We start from the raw sequence: 18,962 nt of genomic DNA, 5'->3' as shown, positions 1-18,962 counted from the left end.
TAACACGGCCTTGACTGAGTTCACCCTTCCCTTCTTGTGACCTCATGATATTCTGGTAGCTCGATCTCCGCACTTGGCTTCATCAAAAGCGGCAAAATCTGACGCATTGGATTTGCCTGCCCTTTGGATCATTCCAGACTGTGTTTGGCCTTTTCGAGCTCCCTCTTCTACTAAACTACGCGACGTCCATTTTTGTTTCAGCTCATTCTGGGTCTTGCTTCTGCGGCGATTTCTAGATTCTCAGTTGTGGCAAATCGCTCTCTCATATCTTGTTGGCTTTGCCATTTTCTGCAGTCCTAGCAAATTGCAGTTGCAACTTTGGATAATTCACATTTCACTGGCGTCATTGGTCGATACTTGTGAAACGCTTCAGCAATCCTCTCACGTCTGGCATTGGCGTCGAGCAGCTCACCAACTTGATATATAACCACCAACTCGCATCTATGTGCGTAGTCGCTTTTGATGGTTACTATGGCATCAACAACGGCAAACTCAACAGACGATCCCCTTCGCGAGCCGCCGGGTAGCAGCAAGTATGCAGATCATGCTGCACATGACAGTAGACTCAAGCTTGGTGACTTCACCAAGCTGAGCTCCAACAGTCTCACAGGCTGGGCCTCTCCGAAAAATGCAAAGGCCTCTGACTCAACCCCATCCCTTGGAAACTTCAAACGGCTCTTCCAGCAAATTCGTCTCAATGACAATGAATCATTACAACAGCAGCGGAAGCCATTGGCTTCCCCAAAGGTACAGCCGATCACGATATTACAGCGACCTTCTGTACCGCAATCCACCGACAATGCAGACATCCCTAAAACCTCGGCTGTGCCTAAACATTCCCATCAAGATAATCAGGAGCAAGCATATATTTCCGCCTCAAGACAGCCGGACCGAAGCACCGAAGGCCGTATCCCTTACATAAAGATGGCAGGTGAAATCCATGAGAAGCGAACTGGAAAGGCTATTCGAATCACGAAGGAGGCTGTTCTGAAGGAAGAGATATACCAGGAAGATAAGGATGAATTCCTCAAATCAAACCAGCCCAGCTTCGACCCTATTACCGACTCAGAAGCTGGATGTGGTTCTGACATTGATGTGCTGCCTGCCACGTCTTACTCAACCGCTGCCTCAACACCACCAAGCTCAAGCGAGTCTCCGCTTAAGCGTTTTGACGAAGCCAAAAAGAACAAGAAAGATTCAAATGCGGGCAAGACCAAATTTCACTCCAGAGATAGCTCTGAACCCAACATTGTGGTCCTGGCTGACAGCCAATCGGACCATGTCAGACATGTTATCTCATATCAGCATTTCAAATATGGCCCCCTTACTGAGATTCACAGTAACATGCAGACCACGGTGGTCAAGCATGAGGGCCTTATGGGAAAGCTCGTTCATGAGCGGGTTATAGACTCTGTGATCAGCAAGGATTATCCCACCATTGCAGAAAATGGAATTCATGTCTTTGTCGACATGTCCAACATCATCATTGGATTCCAAAAGGCTCTAAGAGCCAGATTTGGTTTGCCAGAGTCCTCACGCTTTGTTCCACTTCCACAAATGAACCTTGCCTTCTTTCATGAACTTCTTACCCGCGATCGATACGCGGAATGGCTCAATGTTGGCTGCTCTGTGCGTCCCAACCGCAACGAGCCCACTTTTGTCCAAGAACTCAAGGATCTTGGCTACCGCGTCGACCTTCGCAGTCGTCGCCCTGAGCAATCCGGTACTGATGACCACAACACGTTCGAAGCCGGCGGTTTCCGCTATATCGAAGACATGGTTGACGAAACCCTCCAGATTAGAATTAGCGAGTCTGTTATGCAGTATTTCGAGGAGCCTGGCACGCTTGTCATCGCTACTGGTGATGCTCGGCCAGCCAAGTATTCAGACGGCTTCCTGACACAAGCTCAACGCGCTCTGAAAATGGGCTGGAGCGTTGAGGTTGTTTCTTGGAAAGCCAGTCTTTCTTCTGCTTGGACTACTCTTCTGAAGGACCAGACCATCGGCTCCAGATTTCGCATCATCGAACTCGACCAGTTTCTTGACGAACTTTGGATCTGCTAAACTCATCCCGTCGCGCCTGCTGCTGAAATACGCAGGGTTGCTTGATGGGTGCGTGTTTTGACGATCTTGATCCCAGGACGGATCTTTTGAGACATCTTCATCATCTGAGGTGACTGATCTTGAGCTCGGTATGACTTCTGGACGATGTGAGGTCTATACTTTATTTTCTTTTGCTTTTTGCCTTCCTACGGAGAAGCAAAGTCATTGCATCTTCACATCCTCGTCTGATGCGTTGGGTCTTTATCTCCATCATCTGGTCTACTATCTACGTCCTCTTCTCCGTATTGCGTCTCAAACCTTGTTGTTACGTCCTATTTATCAATGTGCTCGTCATCTACAGCGAGCAAATCACTTTTTAAGCGCCCACACGCATTTGCCAGCCTTGGACAAACTGGTTAAGATCTCGAGCTGCATTGCAGCAATTGTAGAATCCGAATGCGCTTGCTAAGGGTAGAGCCATTTTGGCCAAAAACTGCTGTATTGCAGAGATACATATTTTGTTATGGTTTCTGCATATGAGGGAATTATTGGGCTCGCTTGGGGTGTATTGAGTATCGTTTTCATGAGTAACGAAACCATCAATGTGAGACAGTGGCTGCAGGACATCGTTCTCTATAGTTATACGGGCAATCCATCAACGTTGTTTCTTGAGCTCGATTGTATTCTGAATTTCGAATCACCGTGAACGTACAGATATCCATATTTCGATCAAACCACTCTTTCACTTTCACGCGTTGACCGAAATCCAGGTTCAGATTGTATGACGGGCATTCAATTCAAATAACAAATACTAAGTGTAATTCTTTTCTTATCTCTAAAAGAGCAGCCATAAAGTGAGGTGATGTGAAGAGGTAGTTGAAGCTTGAATAGAAAAACGGACAAACCTCCAACAAGCCTCCCAAGATGATAGGCTCGTACAGCCTTGCAATGGCCACCTGATAATCGGCATCAACAACCCTCAAGCAATAACAATAAAACATTAAACATCATAGAAAAGACATAAGCCGAGCGTTATCTCGAGTAAAAACATGACCACAAACCATTCAAATAGTTGAAGGTCTAATTGACATGACAAATCGAGGAGCCGTCCCCTAGTTAGAAGGCGACGGGTCCTTGTTGGAAACTGAGTCCTGGCCTTCGATACCCCACCATTGCTCGGCCATGAAAGTTGCGGCCTCGGCCTTCTTCCAAGGATCATTGAAGGCAGAGAAAAGAATCAGGTCTCCCATGTGGCTGGAGAATGCCTGCTTGATAGAGTCGAGAGCAGCCTTCTGTTGGCTCATACCGGGAACAGCCTTGCCGTTGCTATTGCCCTTGGTGGGCCAGCCAGTCTCGCAAATGACGATACGTTTGTCGCCAGAAATCTTGGATCGAAGGTCCTCAACAGTGTTAGAGAGCCACTGGCCAGCTTCATCAGCAGAAGTGTTAGCATCGAAGAAAGCGTGAGCGTTGATAGCACAGTAGTCACTCTCGTTGCAAAGTTCAGGGTTGGCATTGGCAGCCATAAATGTATCGACTGTGACAACAGGACCTTGGTAACCAGCGGCACGAAGGATTTCACGAGCCTGCTTGACAGCGGCGATGACCCTTGCTGGGGTGGCACCTCCATTATTGACAAGTTCATTGCCAACGCTGATGGTGTCAACGACGTCCCAGTCGTCGATCGCACTAATAATGGTCTTGGCCTCAGTTTGAACGTCGTCAATGTTCCAGATACCGAGGAACAGCTTCATGCCGCTACCCTTGGCGCATGAGTAGACATTGGCGACCTGGTCGCAGTCGGTGCCGTAGATACGAAGGACTGAAAAATCAGCAGCGAGCTGCGTAATATCTTGCTGGATCTCGTCCTTGGATTTGCACTGGTGATCGCCTCGGTAGGGGGCATATGCGACACCAGGGAGCTTAGAACCGGATGAGCCGCCACCACTACCAGGGATAGGAGCTGTGGTTTCTGGATAGGTTGCAGTTTCTGTAGGAGTGACAGGGGTAGCAGGAGCGATAGTTGCGGTGTAAGTAGAGGCCGAAGTCAGAGTAATAGTCGTAACACTACAGTCTTGTCAGCCAACACCGCGGTTTTATGTCACGAGAGAAGCATACGGTCCTCGCTTCTCGAGCGAACGGGCTGTTGGTATTGTCAGCTTCGAGTTACAGCCTGGTCAGGGGAATGCTCACCAACAGGAACAGCAGCAACAACCGCCGCCATGGCAACCGCTGAAGTGAAGAATCGTTTCATTGACATTTTGTTAAGTATTTTATAATAAACCGTGCGTAGGTTGGTAGTTTGGAGAGTTGTTAGAGAGTGAACGAGCTGCTACAACGAGCTCAAATAGCGGTTTAAAGGTCGGTGATTTGAGAAAATCAGTGTATAAGACGGGACTTAATAACCCGCTATCCAAGAATGAATAGGATTCAGATGAAAAGAGTGTGTATAGAACTGAAAAGAAGAATCAAAGAATGAAGAATCAAAGAATGACGAATCTTAGGAAGTGATTGTAGGTACGAAAAGAAACAAAAAACGATTGTAGGAGTGAGTGAATGAATGAAGAACAAGATCACGAGAGCGAAGGTGAAGGTAAGAGGTAGAAAAAGAGGAGACGTCAAAACAAGGGAGGAAGGGGCCTCTCTATAATGATAAGCAAAAGAAAACAACCCATGAAGGAACGACACAGCACGCGGTACGGTAAGGCAAGACACGTGTTGAGCCTGCCTTCCTACCTCAAGGTACCCTACCTCAAGGTGGGTAGGTACATTGCCCAAGGTTAGGTACCGTTTGTAAGTGTTGAGCTCAAGGTAAGAGACAAGTGAGACACTCCTCACCCCGTAATCCCTTTCCTTTCCATTCAGTCCGTGAGTTTCATCCCCGAGATCCCAAGTCCCATTGGCTGGGCTTTGCCTTAGTTACAAGACTTCATCCCTTGTTCTCCCTATTCGCACTCAAGCCCGCTCCCAGAATACGACACATGAACGCAGAAACTCACTAGGATCATGGAACTCAACAACTCAAACTGCCCGAAAACATAAACCTTAAAAATGAATCACAAACAGAGGCCACGAAGCTCGCGACTCTTGGAATGAGGTGATTTTTTTTATTTATTTTTGCATGGCGCGTACTTTCGAGACCTGTAATCTCCCAAGGAATGCAGCGTCTGAGACATGCTGTTGCGTGCTGAAAAGGTTCCTCATCCGTCCGGTAAAAATAAACTGTGAAACTGGGACTACGGCTCTGCCAATTGTGAGCTCTCTTTTGCATGTGCGTCCTTTGTGACTCTGTTGTCAGATTAGAAGCTGTGATGTAAGCTGGCACCATCGGGCGTGACTTGGCAAGGGATGGCTCATAAAATCCGCGAGACAGATAACGTCTGCTTCTCTATCTCGCATAACTTTTTAATTTCGAAAACAGTAACTTGGCAGAGACGACTTCACCAACTCTGAGTAACTGAAGCAGAAAAATACCTTGATATCCCTCGTCTGTATCAACACCATGATTCTGAAACCGATAATCAACATCTATTCACGGCGCCCACAAAGACACGGAACCATTATATCGCGAAACCTCCAATCAATGCTAGCGTATGAGGGCCGCATCTATTAATCATTAGCTTGTTAAATGGCTGCCAGCCACTTTGTAAATCGTTCCATATTGCCCCTCGTCTATTGCGTTTGCTGATTATCCATAATAAAAGGGGTCTCAGTGTAGCCCGACGCCTCATGGACTATGCTCAGCTGTATAACATGCATTCAGCCAGCCTCTGTCTGTCATCAAAATTGTCATCCGTTAAGCCCCTGAATCAGGCGGTCTTGGTGCTCGACTTTCGTGTCATGACCTTGGTGATAGCATGTCGAATGGTCACACCGGCCTTCTCAATATCCTTCTTAGACAGTGCTGATGTAACGCAAATTCGAAGAGCAGGCTGGGCAAACCATACGCCGTCCTTGGGCTTGACAGTGTGTGCATAAGGCCTAGTCTTGGTTCTTGTGATCAAGACGCCGTTGGCAAGAGTCTATTCAGGAGTCAGTTCATTTTATATTCGTTCATGTTTCAGTTTTCGATGCACGCACCTCTTCCACACAGTCCAGAAAGATGCGTTCTTGATCTTCCAGTCCGAGCTTACGGGCCGCCACAACTTCGGGCTTGAGGACAAGGAGCATAATAGGGTTCTCGGGGTCGCTTGGGCTGTAAACCCAATCACTGCGGGGATCCAATTGAGCCCTCATAGCCTTGATATTCTCGCGGGACTGCGCCAGGATTTCGGGGTTACACTGCAGCAGGTTGAGGGTCTCGCTGGCGGTGACAGCCAACATGGCAGGGAGAGCGGCTGAGAATGTATATGCAGAAGATGTAATGCGCTGGTGCTCGACCACATCCTTGGGGCCAGCACAGAAGCCACCACCGGCACAGAGAGGTCCAGCGAGGGAACCGATGATCATGTCAACTTGTTGGGGATCCACATTTTGCGCCTCAGTAATACCACGACCGGTACGGCCGAGAACACCAAAAGACCAGGTTTCATCTAGAATAACGCGGAACTTGTACTTCTCTTTAAGCTCAACCAGACGGGGCAAATCGATGGAATCTCCAGTGAGCTCAAACAAGCCTTCAGTTACGACAAAACGACGGGTAAGTTTTCTGGCATTGGCCTGCTCCCGGGCGACAGCCTTCATAGCGTCTTCCAAAGCATCCATGTCGTTGTGTTCGTACCAGCGGATAGTGCTTCGCGATTGCTCGAGACCTTTGCGAATAGCGAAGTTGACATTACGATCAGCGATGATAACGTCGCCACGCTTGGAAAAGGAGGGAATGACGCTAGAGATGGTGCTGAAGGATTGAGCGTAGACGATGCAGCCTTCGGTGCCCAAATACGCGGCAATGTCGGCTTCAGTCTTCATGTGAACGTCCTGGGTACCGTAGAACTGGGGAGGGCCGCAAGGGCCAACACCATAGGTGCGTAGGACCTGAATAGCCTTCTCCTTAATCTGATCATTTCCGTTGAAGTTGTAGAAGTTGTAGGATGCGAGATTGGTAACAGTTCGGCCGTTGGCGAGTTTAGTCTTGGGACCAGTAGGGCTATAGGAATATCAGATACTGATCCTGACTAGATTGCGGATGCGATTAGACTTGATGATGCTCACCCAACGAGAACAGGAAGGCGTTCGGCTTCAGTAACCTCAAATGGAGTCTGCTCGACGACGAGAGGCTCGGGCTGCCATTCATCGATCAACTCCTCAATTTCCTACAAAGAAACCGAAGATTAGCGACTTCAATCATGTAGGAATTAAGGATCTGGCTGTGTTCTCACCTCCTCTCTCAGCTTAATGTAATTCTGCTTACGGGTCGAGTAAGAAGGCGACAGGAGATAGCGGATAAAGAAGAGAAGCAGCACAAGTTCAATGGCGGATCGCACGGGGTCGTTCTGATAACTCGACTGGATGTAGCGCATAAATACTGCAGAACCAGGGACTTTATGGAAGTAGACGGCGGCCTGTTCGAGGATTTCGCCCACCCGGGCTTGGAGGGCATCGAGTTCCATGTTTTTTTCTGTTCCAGTGGTCTTGAATGGTTACGTCAACTTCTATCGATTTCGTGTCGCGTCTCGTCTCGCCTCGTCTCGGCCGGTCGTGAGAGGATATATTAGTTTGGAGCGGAAGTGTGTTGTTGAAAGGAGTTGAAATGGACGTCAACCGAGGATTCTGAATTGTCAAGTCCAGGTCCATCAATCATTAGTAGGTACATGGGTCTACAAAGGGGCCTCCAGGCAGAGTCCCGTCCTCTAACGTTGAAGCGAGTCGAGCCGCGGACCGCAGGCTGATTGGCTGTGCTAAGGTTCCATATCTAACAGGGGCTCAACGGGTACCTGAAGGCCAGAAACAATAAGACCACAGGTCATCCACTACAGGGGAAGTGTAGGGGTCATCGGATAGCCCGGGCAAGAGGAATACGTAAAATTGGCTTACACACATCGAAATAAGCCAACCAAAATCACAAGCTTCGTAGGCAGTACAGTAGAGTATCCCTCTTACAATTTTTGGTGTCTGTTGAGAGCGTACCTTAGGCTAGTAGCAAGAATGAACTGAAAAGAACGTTCAAAAGGCATTATTTGCATTTAGGTCTAGAGTTTCTGCCATGGATGTGTTTCTTCCTTTCATTGTACACATTATAATAGTTTAAAAAAAGCAGTGCGCCTTGTACCAAAAAAGATCAGTCCAGTTCAGCCAGTGAATGTCAGGTCTGACTTATGCCAACCTCCTCCTCCTCCTCCTCCTCCTCCTCCTCCTGTTTCTCTCCCATCTCCCACCGTCTTCTATAAAACTTCAACCTATGTATGCACGTGCATCCACTCAAGCTGCTGAACTGAAAACAAAAACAAGCAAAACAAAAACTTGGCATTTCCACAATTTTTCTGTCAGCAGAAACAAGCTAGGGGCGTGAGGCACCTCCAACGGGAGCTGTCTAGATATTTCCACCTAGAACAGCTTGATCTTGCCAGTTGCCGAAGCATCAGCGCCGGTCTTGGTCTTCGTAAGGCCAGCACCGGTGTAGCCTTGCATTCCTGTACCAGTAGCCATAGTGCTGTTTGTGTTGTCGTTATTGAGGTCGTTAGGCTGGTAGAGTCTGAAGCCGGCAATATCACCGAGGGCATTGCTGATCGTGTTGGGTGGCATGTACTTGCCAGCTACAATAGGGCCAGCAATCAAAGCGATGAAAACGACGAGAAGTGTGAAGTAGAGGATGGCGTAGCGAACCACACGTCTACGTCTGAGCTTGGATTGCTTCATCGAGTAGATGGGAGGTCGGATTTGGCGACTGCTCCGAGATTAGGGCATATTCAAAACACAATAAGCAAAGGATAAGACATACCTTGGGCGAAGCCAGAACAGCATCATAGAGTGGAGCATGTCAATCTTGGGAATCAAGATTACAGGTGCCATGAAAAAGAGCAACCAATGGCCCAAAACGAAATCGGCTGCGAACATGGACAGTTCGGTGATCTTGCAGAGGAATTCTCGAGCAGGCTGAGAGATGGTGTGCCATCCCATGGAGTACCACTTTCCGGTCCAGAAAGCAATGTTGGCAGTGTCACCCTTGAATTCACGTGTAAGGGCAAGAGACACAATGAGCTTGACGAAAAAGCGCTGGATGCAAGTTACGGCGATCATGCCAGCCAATGTGCGGGTAAAGTTGAAGCCCTCGAGAACAAACATACCCAGGAAGGAGATCAGCAAGAATATGACGGCAGTAGCATGAGCAATACCGGCGAGAACACTGCCGAACTTCTTGCAGCACATGCTGAGGAGAGGACCCATACAGCAGGCCATGCCGAACATAGCAGCCAAGACACCTGCGTTAACGCCAATGGGAGCAAAGGCAATGATGAGTAGCCGGATCAGAGAGTCGGTTGGCTGAGGCTTGGTCTTGACGCTGTCCTTCTGAGGGGCATTTTTGACACCAGTTTGGGCGTTAATGAACAGATAAGGGAGAATCGTGACAACGGCAAGCATCAGGGGAGAGAAAATCTCGCTGAAAAAGATGTTGGCAAACGGAGCTCGGGGAACGTCTGCAGACATCTTAGCAGAGGGGTCTCCTAGAGCCTTTCGCTTGTAACCAGTAAGACGAGTTCGAGACAAACGACAGTAGGAGATCCAAGACGAGGCGTGGCTTCGGGAGTTACCACGGGACAACCATCGGAGGTAATCTCGGTAGTCGATGAAGAAATCAGTCCATGCGAACTGGTGAGGGTTGTACAAGAAGGGCGAGATTGTCAGAGCAAGAAGTGTGATCCAGAAATAGATCAACACACCCTTCCAGACAGTAAGGGTCGCGAAGAGAAGCATCATGAGCAAACGAGCGCCGAAGTAAATAGCTGGTCCAGCGAATCGAGAATACAAGACACCGAAAGGAATGCGGGCCGTGGCAAAACCACGACCAGTACCAATATATCGGGCACCACCGAACGAAATGTTCTGCTGCACAGAGTTCGCATAGATCTGACAGACGAAAACCTCGAACATGAGCGAAAGCGAGCAGAATTGCTTCATCAATCGGACGAAAGCGCGCCAGAAGCCACGCTCCATCAACTCCTGAACAATAAGAGGGATGAAAGAGAGGAAGAGAACGAAAAGAATGGAAACGATACATCGGTAAATCCAGTCGGTGAGTGCATCAGTGTTGGCACAACCAGTAGGGTAGAGAGGGTCGGTGATGGGGACATTTCGGTTGTATTCACAAGCCTGTGTCTCATGGCGAAGGGCTCCCAGGTTGACCATCGTAATCATGAACATCTGAACAGAGAACATGATGAACATGTTGTTCAAATGGAAACCAGGATGGGCATAGTAGAAGGACAAGAATCGATCGAGAGGAAGTTGAGTGCCGAGATAGTAGTACTCGCGGGACAAGAACTGTTCGCCCATACCAGTACCGATTTTGGTTGTGAAGTTGAGGACGGAACCGAAACCCAAATCACGACCCTTACCACACTGGAAGTATTCACATTGCTTGATACGTCCACCACGAAGGATGGCAGTCATACCAGCATAAATATCCTCGTTCAGATGCAGACCCTTCTGAGCCTTGGAGACACCGCCACGCGTTGTCATGAAAATACCGTTGAGAAAATCAGGATGACCGTAATGAAGTTTACCGCCGATTTGAGCCATCGTTCGAGCGAAGAGAGTACCGAATGTCTGTTCCTTACCGGCAGCAATGTCACCAAGAATACCAATGTTCTCAGAGAAAATGTATTCTCGCATACCGAGAATGGCCACAGGGGAGTTAACGTCGTTCTTGACACCAGGAGTGTAAGGGGAAACGTTATCAGTCTTCATCTCTTCAAATTCGGCCAAAACACTGCGAATCTTGAGACACTCCTCGAGATAGTTATCCTGGTTGGCATCGATGAGCTGGATGTATTCTCCACGGTAGAAGATGATAGAGTGGTTTTGGTTGTCAGATTTTCCGTCACCGAGGATAGGGTTGCCTGAGAGTTGAACACGGAACTTGGGGCGTCGCATGCCGTTCTCCATAACTTCAGAATGGCCGTCAATAAGAACTGAGTAAAGTCGGGGCTCTTCGCCTTCAGCAACCGGGGGTTCCTCATCCAAGTAGGCGATTTGAAGGTCAGGGTAGGCGCGGAGCAAGAATTCGGCATTTTCCATCTCTTCTTTCTTGAACTTAGAGAATCGCTGCATGGAAACGACAATCTTGAACTTGCGACGGGCCATACGCTCAAGCTCACGTTCGAGCTTGTCTGTGTTACCACCGAACATCTGCACAACCTCGGGATTCTCGACACGGTAGAGAAGTTTGATGGCACGGCTGTAGTTCATGAAACCAGAGATGGTGCGGTACAGGGTTTGGAAACGAAGAGACGCCCAGATACGAGTACGGAGGGTGTACTCGGGTGCGGAAGACTTGAAACCAATGCAGTAGAAGGGAAGATCGTCGATCTTGCTCTTGGCGGTATCCTTCTCGTTCTTATCTGTTTCACCGTTGTATTGCGAGGTTTCGTCGGCCAAAATCTTGGTATCTTTGACAAAGCAGTCCCACTCATGAGGGTGCAGCTGCTTGAGATACTCCAGGAGGGTAACACGTGAGTAAGGCTCGTCCTCGCGAATGATTTCACGGAGAGAAAGAAGGATCTTCTCGCTGTAGTGGGGAATCATGACCGTAAAGGTAGGCATGTTGTCAACAGGCAGAGGCTCAGGAATGGGAGTCGATAGGGATTGCGCAAAGAACGAAATTCGGCGTTCAGCTTCACTGTAGGCAGGGAAGAACTCGGTTTTGAAAGAGTGATCTTCCTGAGAAATAAAGAAAGTAGGTGCACGAAGCGTTCGCTTGCCCTCCTGCTCAGAAGGAACCTGATGATAAAGAAGCTTCTGAACGTGTTCGATCGCAAGAAGATGCTCACGGTACATGGAAATAACGATGGCGTTCCAAATCTGAGAAATAAGAACCTTTGGTTTATACTTGATCTCCATGTCCGTCGTTGCTAAAACCTTTGAGTAAACACGCTTAGGAAGGCGAGAGAAGATGTTACGCCAAGGTGTCCAGATGGAGGATCCGATATAGAACGATCGTGAAACCGAGAAGACGGTGTTCAGCAAGACATACCAAAGGTAAGTATCGAGGAAGAAGAAGATAACGTCAGTGAAAGCCATCAGGGCCAGGACAATTGTCGGGTGCCAGCGGCAAAGTTGATTGCCAAGGAGGGTCTTGTCACCCAGGCAAGAGTCAACGTTCATGATGCTCAAGTATCGGATGGGGTCACGGAACGAAAGAATCAGGTAAGTGTACGAGACACCCATCTTCACACCAAATACGGTTGCCCACAAACCATAGGACATTGCCATGTCATTGCCACGGAGTCTTGGCCAACTAGCAGTGAATGTCTGACTAGCAACGTAGCGTCTGCTATTGGTAGACAGGTAGCTGCCGAATAGACCTCCAAGGGGCATGATAGAGAAGAAGATGAAAGTGATGACAGCAATGATGAAGTGAACGATACCAATGGCGGTGTTGATCTTCTCAGGTCCAAGTTTTGGCAACATGAAAACCTTCACACCAGGAGCGACGTTGAGTACCAGGATAAAGAGCAGGAACAGGAGTCGCTTGGTGAGATGCTGCGCACCAGCCCATCGACGAGGAACATAAGCCCATTCCGCAAGAGTAGCGAGAACCTGGATAAGCGATGCAATGGCACCACCAAAACCGACGATAGAGAATTGCTTAGCCGTCGAGGGTTTCTGATTAACCTGCTGTTCGTACTTTGGTCCGACCAGGAGACTGGGAGCGTTATGGGAGGTGTAGAACCAGAACATGGTCAAATGAATGATCCAAATACGGTTGAAGTTCACGAGAAGATGGAACCAAGAACGAGACTCCTTGTAAGTCTTGAAAAAGCACTTCTTCCAGTTGACATCCTTAAGCTTTAGATATCGCTCAGCAGGAGGCACATCAACCAGCTTGCTCTTATCTTGAAGTGCAATGCGCTCAATACCTTCGGGATACCAAAATAGCTGGTTACAATCATCATAACCAACGATGTTCTTGTGGTCGCGCTCACGACGGACGTACACGCCGTCGGATATCTCGTATCCCTGGTCTCTCAAATATTGGTAGAGAGGAGTAATGACGTTGTTAAGGTAAGTGAACTCCTCCACAGGCTCAACAAGAGCTTGGCAAGCGGGAGAGTTGAGGTAATCATCCGCACACTTGAAGATGAAACACAAGCACTCGGGCATGAAACGAACTTGGTTGGCTTCACCCCAGCAAAGCAGGTACAGAGCGATCTGACGAACCCGATCATGCTGAGACATCTTGTTCATGCGACTCTTCCAACGGTACTCAGCAGCTTCGAGACTGTCATCGCCCTCAAGCTCCTGCAGAGTCTCGGCCTCATTGGCTTCGGCATCCTTCTTCTTCTTCTTTCCGCCCTTCTTCTTGCGCTTTAAGCCCTTGCCCTGAGCATTGGAGAACCCCACAGCGTCATCCAAGTCCAGGTGAGCAGCAAAGTACCATTTGCGGTAATTGGCGTTGTCACCACCAATGTAATCAGCATGAAGCGAGAGAAGTGCCTGATTTGGGGTCATGCGCGAGGCTCGAGAGTCGAGAAGAATCATCAGATGATCGTACATGTTGCGCATGCTGTCACGCTGGAAACCGAACTTGGAGGTCAAGTCGAGGAAGATGTCCTCAATCTCCTCCTTGGACAAAGGAATCTGGGCGTCCGAAGTCCAGGCCGGGTAAGGCTCTCGGGATCGCTGACCAGCAGGGAGAACATTACCGTAGTCCATGCCATAGTTAGGAGTCGAAGCACCCGAAGAGCGATTCCCGCCATACGAAATTTGCGAGGAAGGGGGTCGGTAGCCACGTTGTCCATCGTTGTAGCTATTGTAACGTTCGTCGCCCCGGCCGTAGTAGTCCATTTCAGCGGCGCGAGCCATGTCCGATCTCATTGTAAAGTCACTGAAAGTCTCGGAGTCTTCCTCAGAGCCCTGGCGGCCTCCTTGGCCTTGATAGCCACGGTCATAGTCCTGATCATAGTAGCCACCCTGGCCATTGTCGTAGTATCCATCTTGGTATTGATCGTGGCCGTCGTAATAGCCTCCATCCTGCTGGTAGGGGTTATTCGGGTCGGCGTTATAGTAGCCACTGCTATTGTGTTAGTGAAATAACTACGAAGGTGGGGATCGATGCTCACGATTCGTCGTAGTAGCCATCATGGTTGTTGTTGTTGTTGCTATTGGGGCCACGGTTATCGTAGCCTTGATCGTAGTACTGATCGTCTTGGTAATAGGAGTCAGTGTTTCCACCGTGTTGTTGCTGGTTGCCTCCCTGTTGATGGCCATAGCCATCATCGTACTGGTCGCGTTGACCACCGCCTGGATATCCCGACATGTTGTTTAAATTAATTATCTGTTGGAAGTTAAGGTCAGTTGTTGTCCGTATGAATCGTGTCCACGCCATGGGTTGTCCTGTCCTGGGAAACGTCATCCAGTGGTGTGAAGCCTGATGAAAGAAGCACAGGGTACAACCTCATGGGCAGTCAAGCTACCAGAACTCACCTAGGGATACACATGTGGATGACCAGCGAGCGTGATTATGAATCAAAATCAGGCGGGAGAACAAGCGTGGCCGGCACTGCAAGATATTGATTGATTGTTTGTTGTCAAAAAACCGTCAAAAGGCCGAACGGGCAGTGGCTGGGCCTAGAAAGACCAATAAATTATGCGATTCGTCGTTGATAAGGGTTCAAGGAGATGAATCAATCACGGAGAGTGATTCACCAGCTTGAGAAGTCGACGTCGTTAGTCCGAGTGCGAGACAAAGCGATTTGGCGTAGCCGTAAAACGAGTGTCGGCAATGCGTAATGCAAAGAACAGCAAAGGGGAGAAGATGAGGGTTGGTTTTTGGTGGTTTGAGTTCCAACCCGCACGGGGAGGGAGAGAAACGCTGCGTGTCTCGGCGCCGGGTTATCCAGGGCGAGGGCGAAGTCAAGGGGGTGGATAATTGCCAGGGTGTGTCTGTAAGATAACAGGGGAGCCACCTTGAACTGATTGATTGATGGATGGATGGATAGAAGTTTCCAATTATTCGACGTGAGTGATACGTATTATTATGAGTGTGATCCTTCTGCAGTGGCCAAAGACATTGAAAGGGGGGAGAAAGAAGAGATCAAGGCTTGGGCGACAAACTTGTATTGAATGTTTTGATTTCTTCAACGCAGACACGTAGTATGTACGTACACAACAACGTGGGAGTGAGAATGGAAGGGAGAGTGCGATGGGAAACAAAAACACCATTCATTCACTCACCCACTCAGTCACTGCTAGCTAGCTAGTGCTGCACAACGAGGGAGGGAGCAACAATGCATCCATCAGCAACAACTAACAAAAGGGAGACTTTTTTTTTTAGGAGCCTCGCAGCTCCATTTTTGGTCAGATCAGCGAATTAGCTACAATCCTCAGCATGGCCAAGAGCATATCTCGGCTCGAAAAGTGGACCATTGGCTATAAAACGTTGTTAACACTGGGCTTCAGAGTTACAGGGCGTGATACCCGCTAAGCCCGAAGTTCACAGCGGCAAGACCGCTGAAACTCAATTCGAATCAAAAGCACAACCGTCCAACTCTCTAACATTAAGCAGTAAAACAGGTCCCATCAACTATTCTACTGCAATAATAAGGTCTCCGTCCATCCTCATTCATCGTGATGCGCTGTTCCAACAGTGGATCGTCCGGGCCGTTTCCAGGTCGTCCCCTTTCGTTCCTTGCTTTCCTCTCGATAGACCCATCCATCCCATCCCACCAGACAGGGCCATCGCCCCTAAAAGCTGGCCCACGCCCGCGACTCGCAGTGCAAGCCAGGGGCGCTGACCAGGAGTGCCAGGGGAGACAGGTCTTGATTGGTGATTACAAGGGGGTGGTTGGGCCTCTGTCTCTGGAGGGGTTGGCCAGTTTGGACTATGATTAAGAGAATGGCAGGCGGATTCCTCGGATGGATGTGCTGCAGTTCAACATTCTCTCTCTAATGGGAGTGAGTACCTGTTGGATACATGTTGCGGCAATATCTCAGCTGGCCTTGTTCTGCTCACATTCCGCTGCAAGGCGTTTGCTTCTGGAGCCTCGCTTGCATAAGACCCATGAGGCGGAACCTTGTACAAGCTCGTACCTTTAAAGTACTGTTCAGAAGTAGCCAGCCACGCGTCATCATTGGCACGGAGTCGCTCCTTTGTGGGCCTGACAAGTGCTTGCTGCAAATCGGGCTTTTGGATGAAGCCTCCAAGGTCCACTGAGGGGCACCGGCGCCCCTGAACGGCGCATCCGAACCTCGAGTCAAATTTCTTCCTGTGGCCCGGAGTTATGGTTGGCATTGGCAATGCCTCATTCTCTTCTCACTCACTGATACAATTGCTTTAACAGAAAGGTTATCTAGTTAAATGAGAAGCGTAACACCTAAGGCATCAAGGCCACCACCAGCCAACCTGCTTGATTTTTGCCTCAAGCATGGGGTTAGTCTAGTTAGTTGTGTTACAGTGGCATGATTGAAGGTTGCAGTTGGTCACCTAAAGGTTAAATTCAGCGAGTGGCCGAGTTATTGACTGTTCCCCTACCGCGACGGCGCGATATCAAGCAAGGCAGAGGATGCATTAATCAAGGAAATTCTGTGTATGTCTGCATATCTAGGATGATTTTCAGGTTTGAGATTGACCAGTAAATGGAACGAAGCTGTTATCAAGCTACACGTACACGTGTCTATGCCTGCGAGCTGCTGGTACCCGTCACGGCTGCGGCCACAGCCGTAAGTAAAGGACTTCGAGAAGCTTCAGCTGGTTCGTCGAATCCTCAAGCGGGAAGAACTTGAACTGCTGCGTAACCGTGTCCTCGAACTGAATATGCACGTACCCTGCTCGTCACTATCAGATGATGGGATGGCTAGTACCTCAATTCATGCTTCTTTACCCTTGGCTCTTCCACTCATCCCAGACCTATCAAATATGGATAAAATCATTCATTATCTTTTGATCTCATGCTAATGTTTGTTGAAATTGTTTCAGCCTTAAAGATGCAATCTCGATTGTTGTGCCGGTAATTACGGAGCAGTACGGAGTAGACAGAGGGCATTGATAAGCAAGGCCGCTTAGAAATTGGGGAGAAAAGTCAGTGGATGCCCTGCACCATAGGTACCCATTCATCATGTAGGAACAGATCCTGCGTCGCGCATTTCGTGGGAGAGAGCAACGAAAACAGCTCCTTTATACGAGATAGCATGCAGCGTGTACGGAGTAATTAAAAGGAGGTTCCCTAGGTAGGTTCCGTAAAAAGAAATAGCCGATCGCAGCTCAATTGAATGTGTGACTGAGTGCTCAGTTGTTCTCTTCCCGCTGTGACACTGCCACAATGAGCTCGCTTTTTTTCCATCCAGTCCCGTCAGCAGCATAATTGCATAGATGACGACGCTGTACGCGGCCCATGTGATACGCCGGCCCAAACAGCAGCTCCCTTACAAGGTTATCCCTGGTAAGCTTCAGACACCGAGACGATCCAACACGATCATCGATCCCCCAAAGTCTCTCCAAAGCTGTGGTTCTGCCTTTTTTCTCTCTCTCTCTATTCCCTATCTGCTGTGCTAAAGAATTAACTTTGCAGTTAGTCCAATTTCCCTATCCCAAACTGGTTCAACGGGCCCGTATCCACCACGCTAGAAGGGAATCGTCTTTGTTACGACTGGTTTGATGTTGAGGATTCTTACGGGAACTGCTCCGAAATATTCAAGTTTCTGTTGTCAAGGTAAGCCGGCGTCCCGCCACCCTGTTGACTAGCAGTAGCTGGAGACGAAATTGGCTAGGTATAAATAAATTGTTATGCATGGGTTATAGAGGTAATGCTTGTGCTGCTTGTTGATATCGACGATAGACCGTGATTGACCTGCAAGTTGGTTCGATAGACATGATGATCCTGGCCGTAGATGACTATCAGCAATGTGACACGCACGGCGACACGGCTGCTGTACCGAGCCAGCTAATGATGATCCGTCGACAGCCTATTGATGATCACTGCATGGACTCACGGAGTGAGCTCTATCATTGACCAGCCGAAGTGATAAGCAACTTTTGGCGGATACTTCTGAAAATGGCCACCTCCTTTTTTTCCATGTTCCCACCCGTTGGCGCTTCGAACAGTCCGGCAATGGAGACACGTCCACTGTCCAGTTCGTTAGTTAGCCTCGCACCGCTTTGTTTCCGTCATGGCTCCCACTTTTCAACTGAATGTTCTAATAATATGGTCAATTAATTAAAAAATACGTCATGTTTCTGCCTGAACGATATGTTTCACATGGCAGAAAGCCATGAGCTGAGTTGGATAATACTAACCATGAAGAAATGTTAAAAGGTGTTGAATTCTCATGGATTAACCTATACCCCATCCATCGCCCCTCAGGTCTCAGCAACTGTCACAGGTAGACAATTTGCCAAGGGACTACGACCCAAGCAAGCACCAAAAATAAGCATGTCAAGTTGATTCCCGCTCCTCCGGCTCGGGCTTCTCATTCCGATATTAAATTGTCAATTCTAGCTTCGTGTTTTAGAATTGTGGACGAAGCCGCTTAGCTAATTCGACACTTGGTAGGCATGAAATACCAGTATGTCTCACATTACGAACTACGGATACATCTGGCACCAACTCATCAAACAATTATTCATCCTGAGCCCGCGTCTTGTATGTTTCGCAACGGAGACATGACAGAAGTCCGTGAACGTCACGTGAACTCGCGATCCCACATTCCAGTATGGGTCTGTTGCTGTGCCAACGCAATGGTTCTTTACTCTGAGTTCAAATCTTGATAGATCTATAGAAAATTCAAATTTTACTGCAGCCATCATTTAGTCAAGCTAAACCGCT

At 48.6% G+C, this 18,962-nt stretch overlaps 4 protein-coding genes across 4 annotated transcripts; 1 reads left to right on the top strand and 3 right to left on the bottom strand.

The window, feature by feature from the left end:
* Positions 1–471: 471 nt before the first annotated feature.
* J7337_007165 (uncharacterized protein) lies at positions 472–2,064 on the top strand (the record flags this gene model as incomplete). Its single annotated transcript, XM_044824820.1, has 1 exon — positions 472–2,064. One exon carries the CDS (start codon positions 472–474, stop codon positions 2,062–2,064), a length of 1,593 nt encoding a protein of 530 aa, XP_044680477.1.
* A 1,091-nt stretch (positions 2,065–3,155) lies between these two features.
* On the bottom strand, positions 3,156–4,303 carry J7337_007164 (uncharacterized protein; the record flags this gene model as incomplete). The annotated part of the gene is made up of 3 exons (XM_044824819.1): positions 3,156–4,110; positions 4,162–4,186; positions 4,237–4,303. The coding sequence occupies 3 exons, from the start codon at positions 4,301–4,303 to the stop codon at positions 3,156–3,158; spliced, it is 1,047 nt and encodes a 348-aa protein (XP_044680476.1).
* A 1,549-nt stretch (positions 4,304–5,852) lies between these two features.
* Positions 5,853–7,592, bottom strand: J7337_007163 (uncharacterized protein; the record flags this gene model as incomplete). Its single annotated transcript, XM_044824818.1, has 4 exons — positions 5,853–6,065; positions 6,124–7,129; positions 7,195–7,295; positions 7,362–7,592. 4 exons carry the CDS (start codon positions 7,590–7,592, stop codon positions 5,853–5,855), a joined length of 1,551 nt encoding a protein of 516 aa, XP_044680475.1.
* Positions 7,593–8,526: 934 nt separating this feature from the next.
* J7337_007162 (uncharacterized protein) lies at positions 8,527–14,458 on the bottom strand (the record flags this gene model as incomplete). The annotated part of the gene is made up of 3 exons (XM_044824817.1): positions 8,527–8,866; positions 8,921–14,212; positions 14,262–14,458. The coding sequence occupies 3 exons, from the start codon at positions 14,456–14,458 to the stop codon at positions 8,527–8,529; spliced, it is 5,829 nt and encodes a 1,942-aa protein (XP_044680474.1).
* Positions 14,459–18,962: the final 4,504 nt, after the last annotated feature.

This window comes from Fusarium musae, chromosome 5, assembly GCF_019915245.1.
Source record: "Fusarium musae strain F31 chromosome 5, whole genome shotgun sequence".
Taxonomy (NCBI): Eukaryota; Fungi; Ascomycota; class Sordariomycetes; order Hypocreales; family Nectriaceae; genus Fusarium; species Fusarium musae.
Note: the sequence above shows the minus strand (reverse complement) of the source record. Positions and strands in the feature narration are given on the sequence as shown.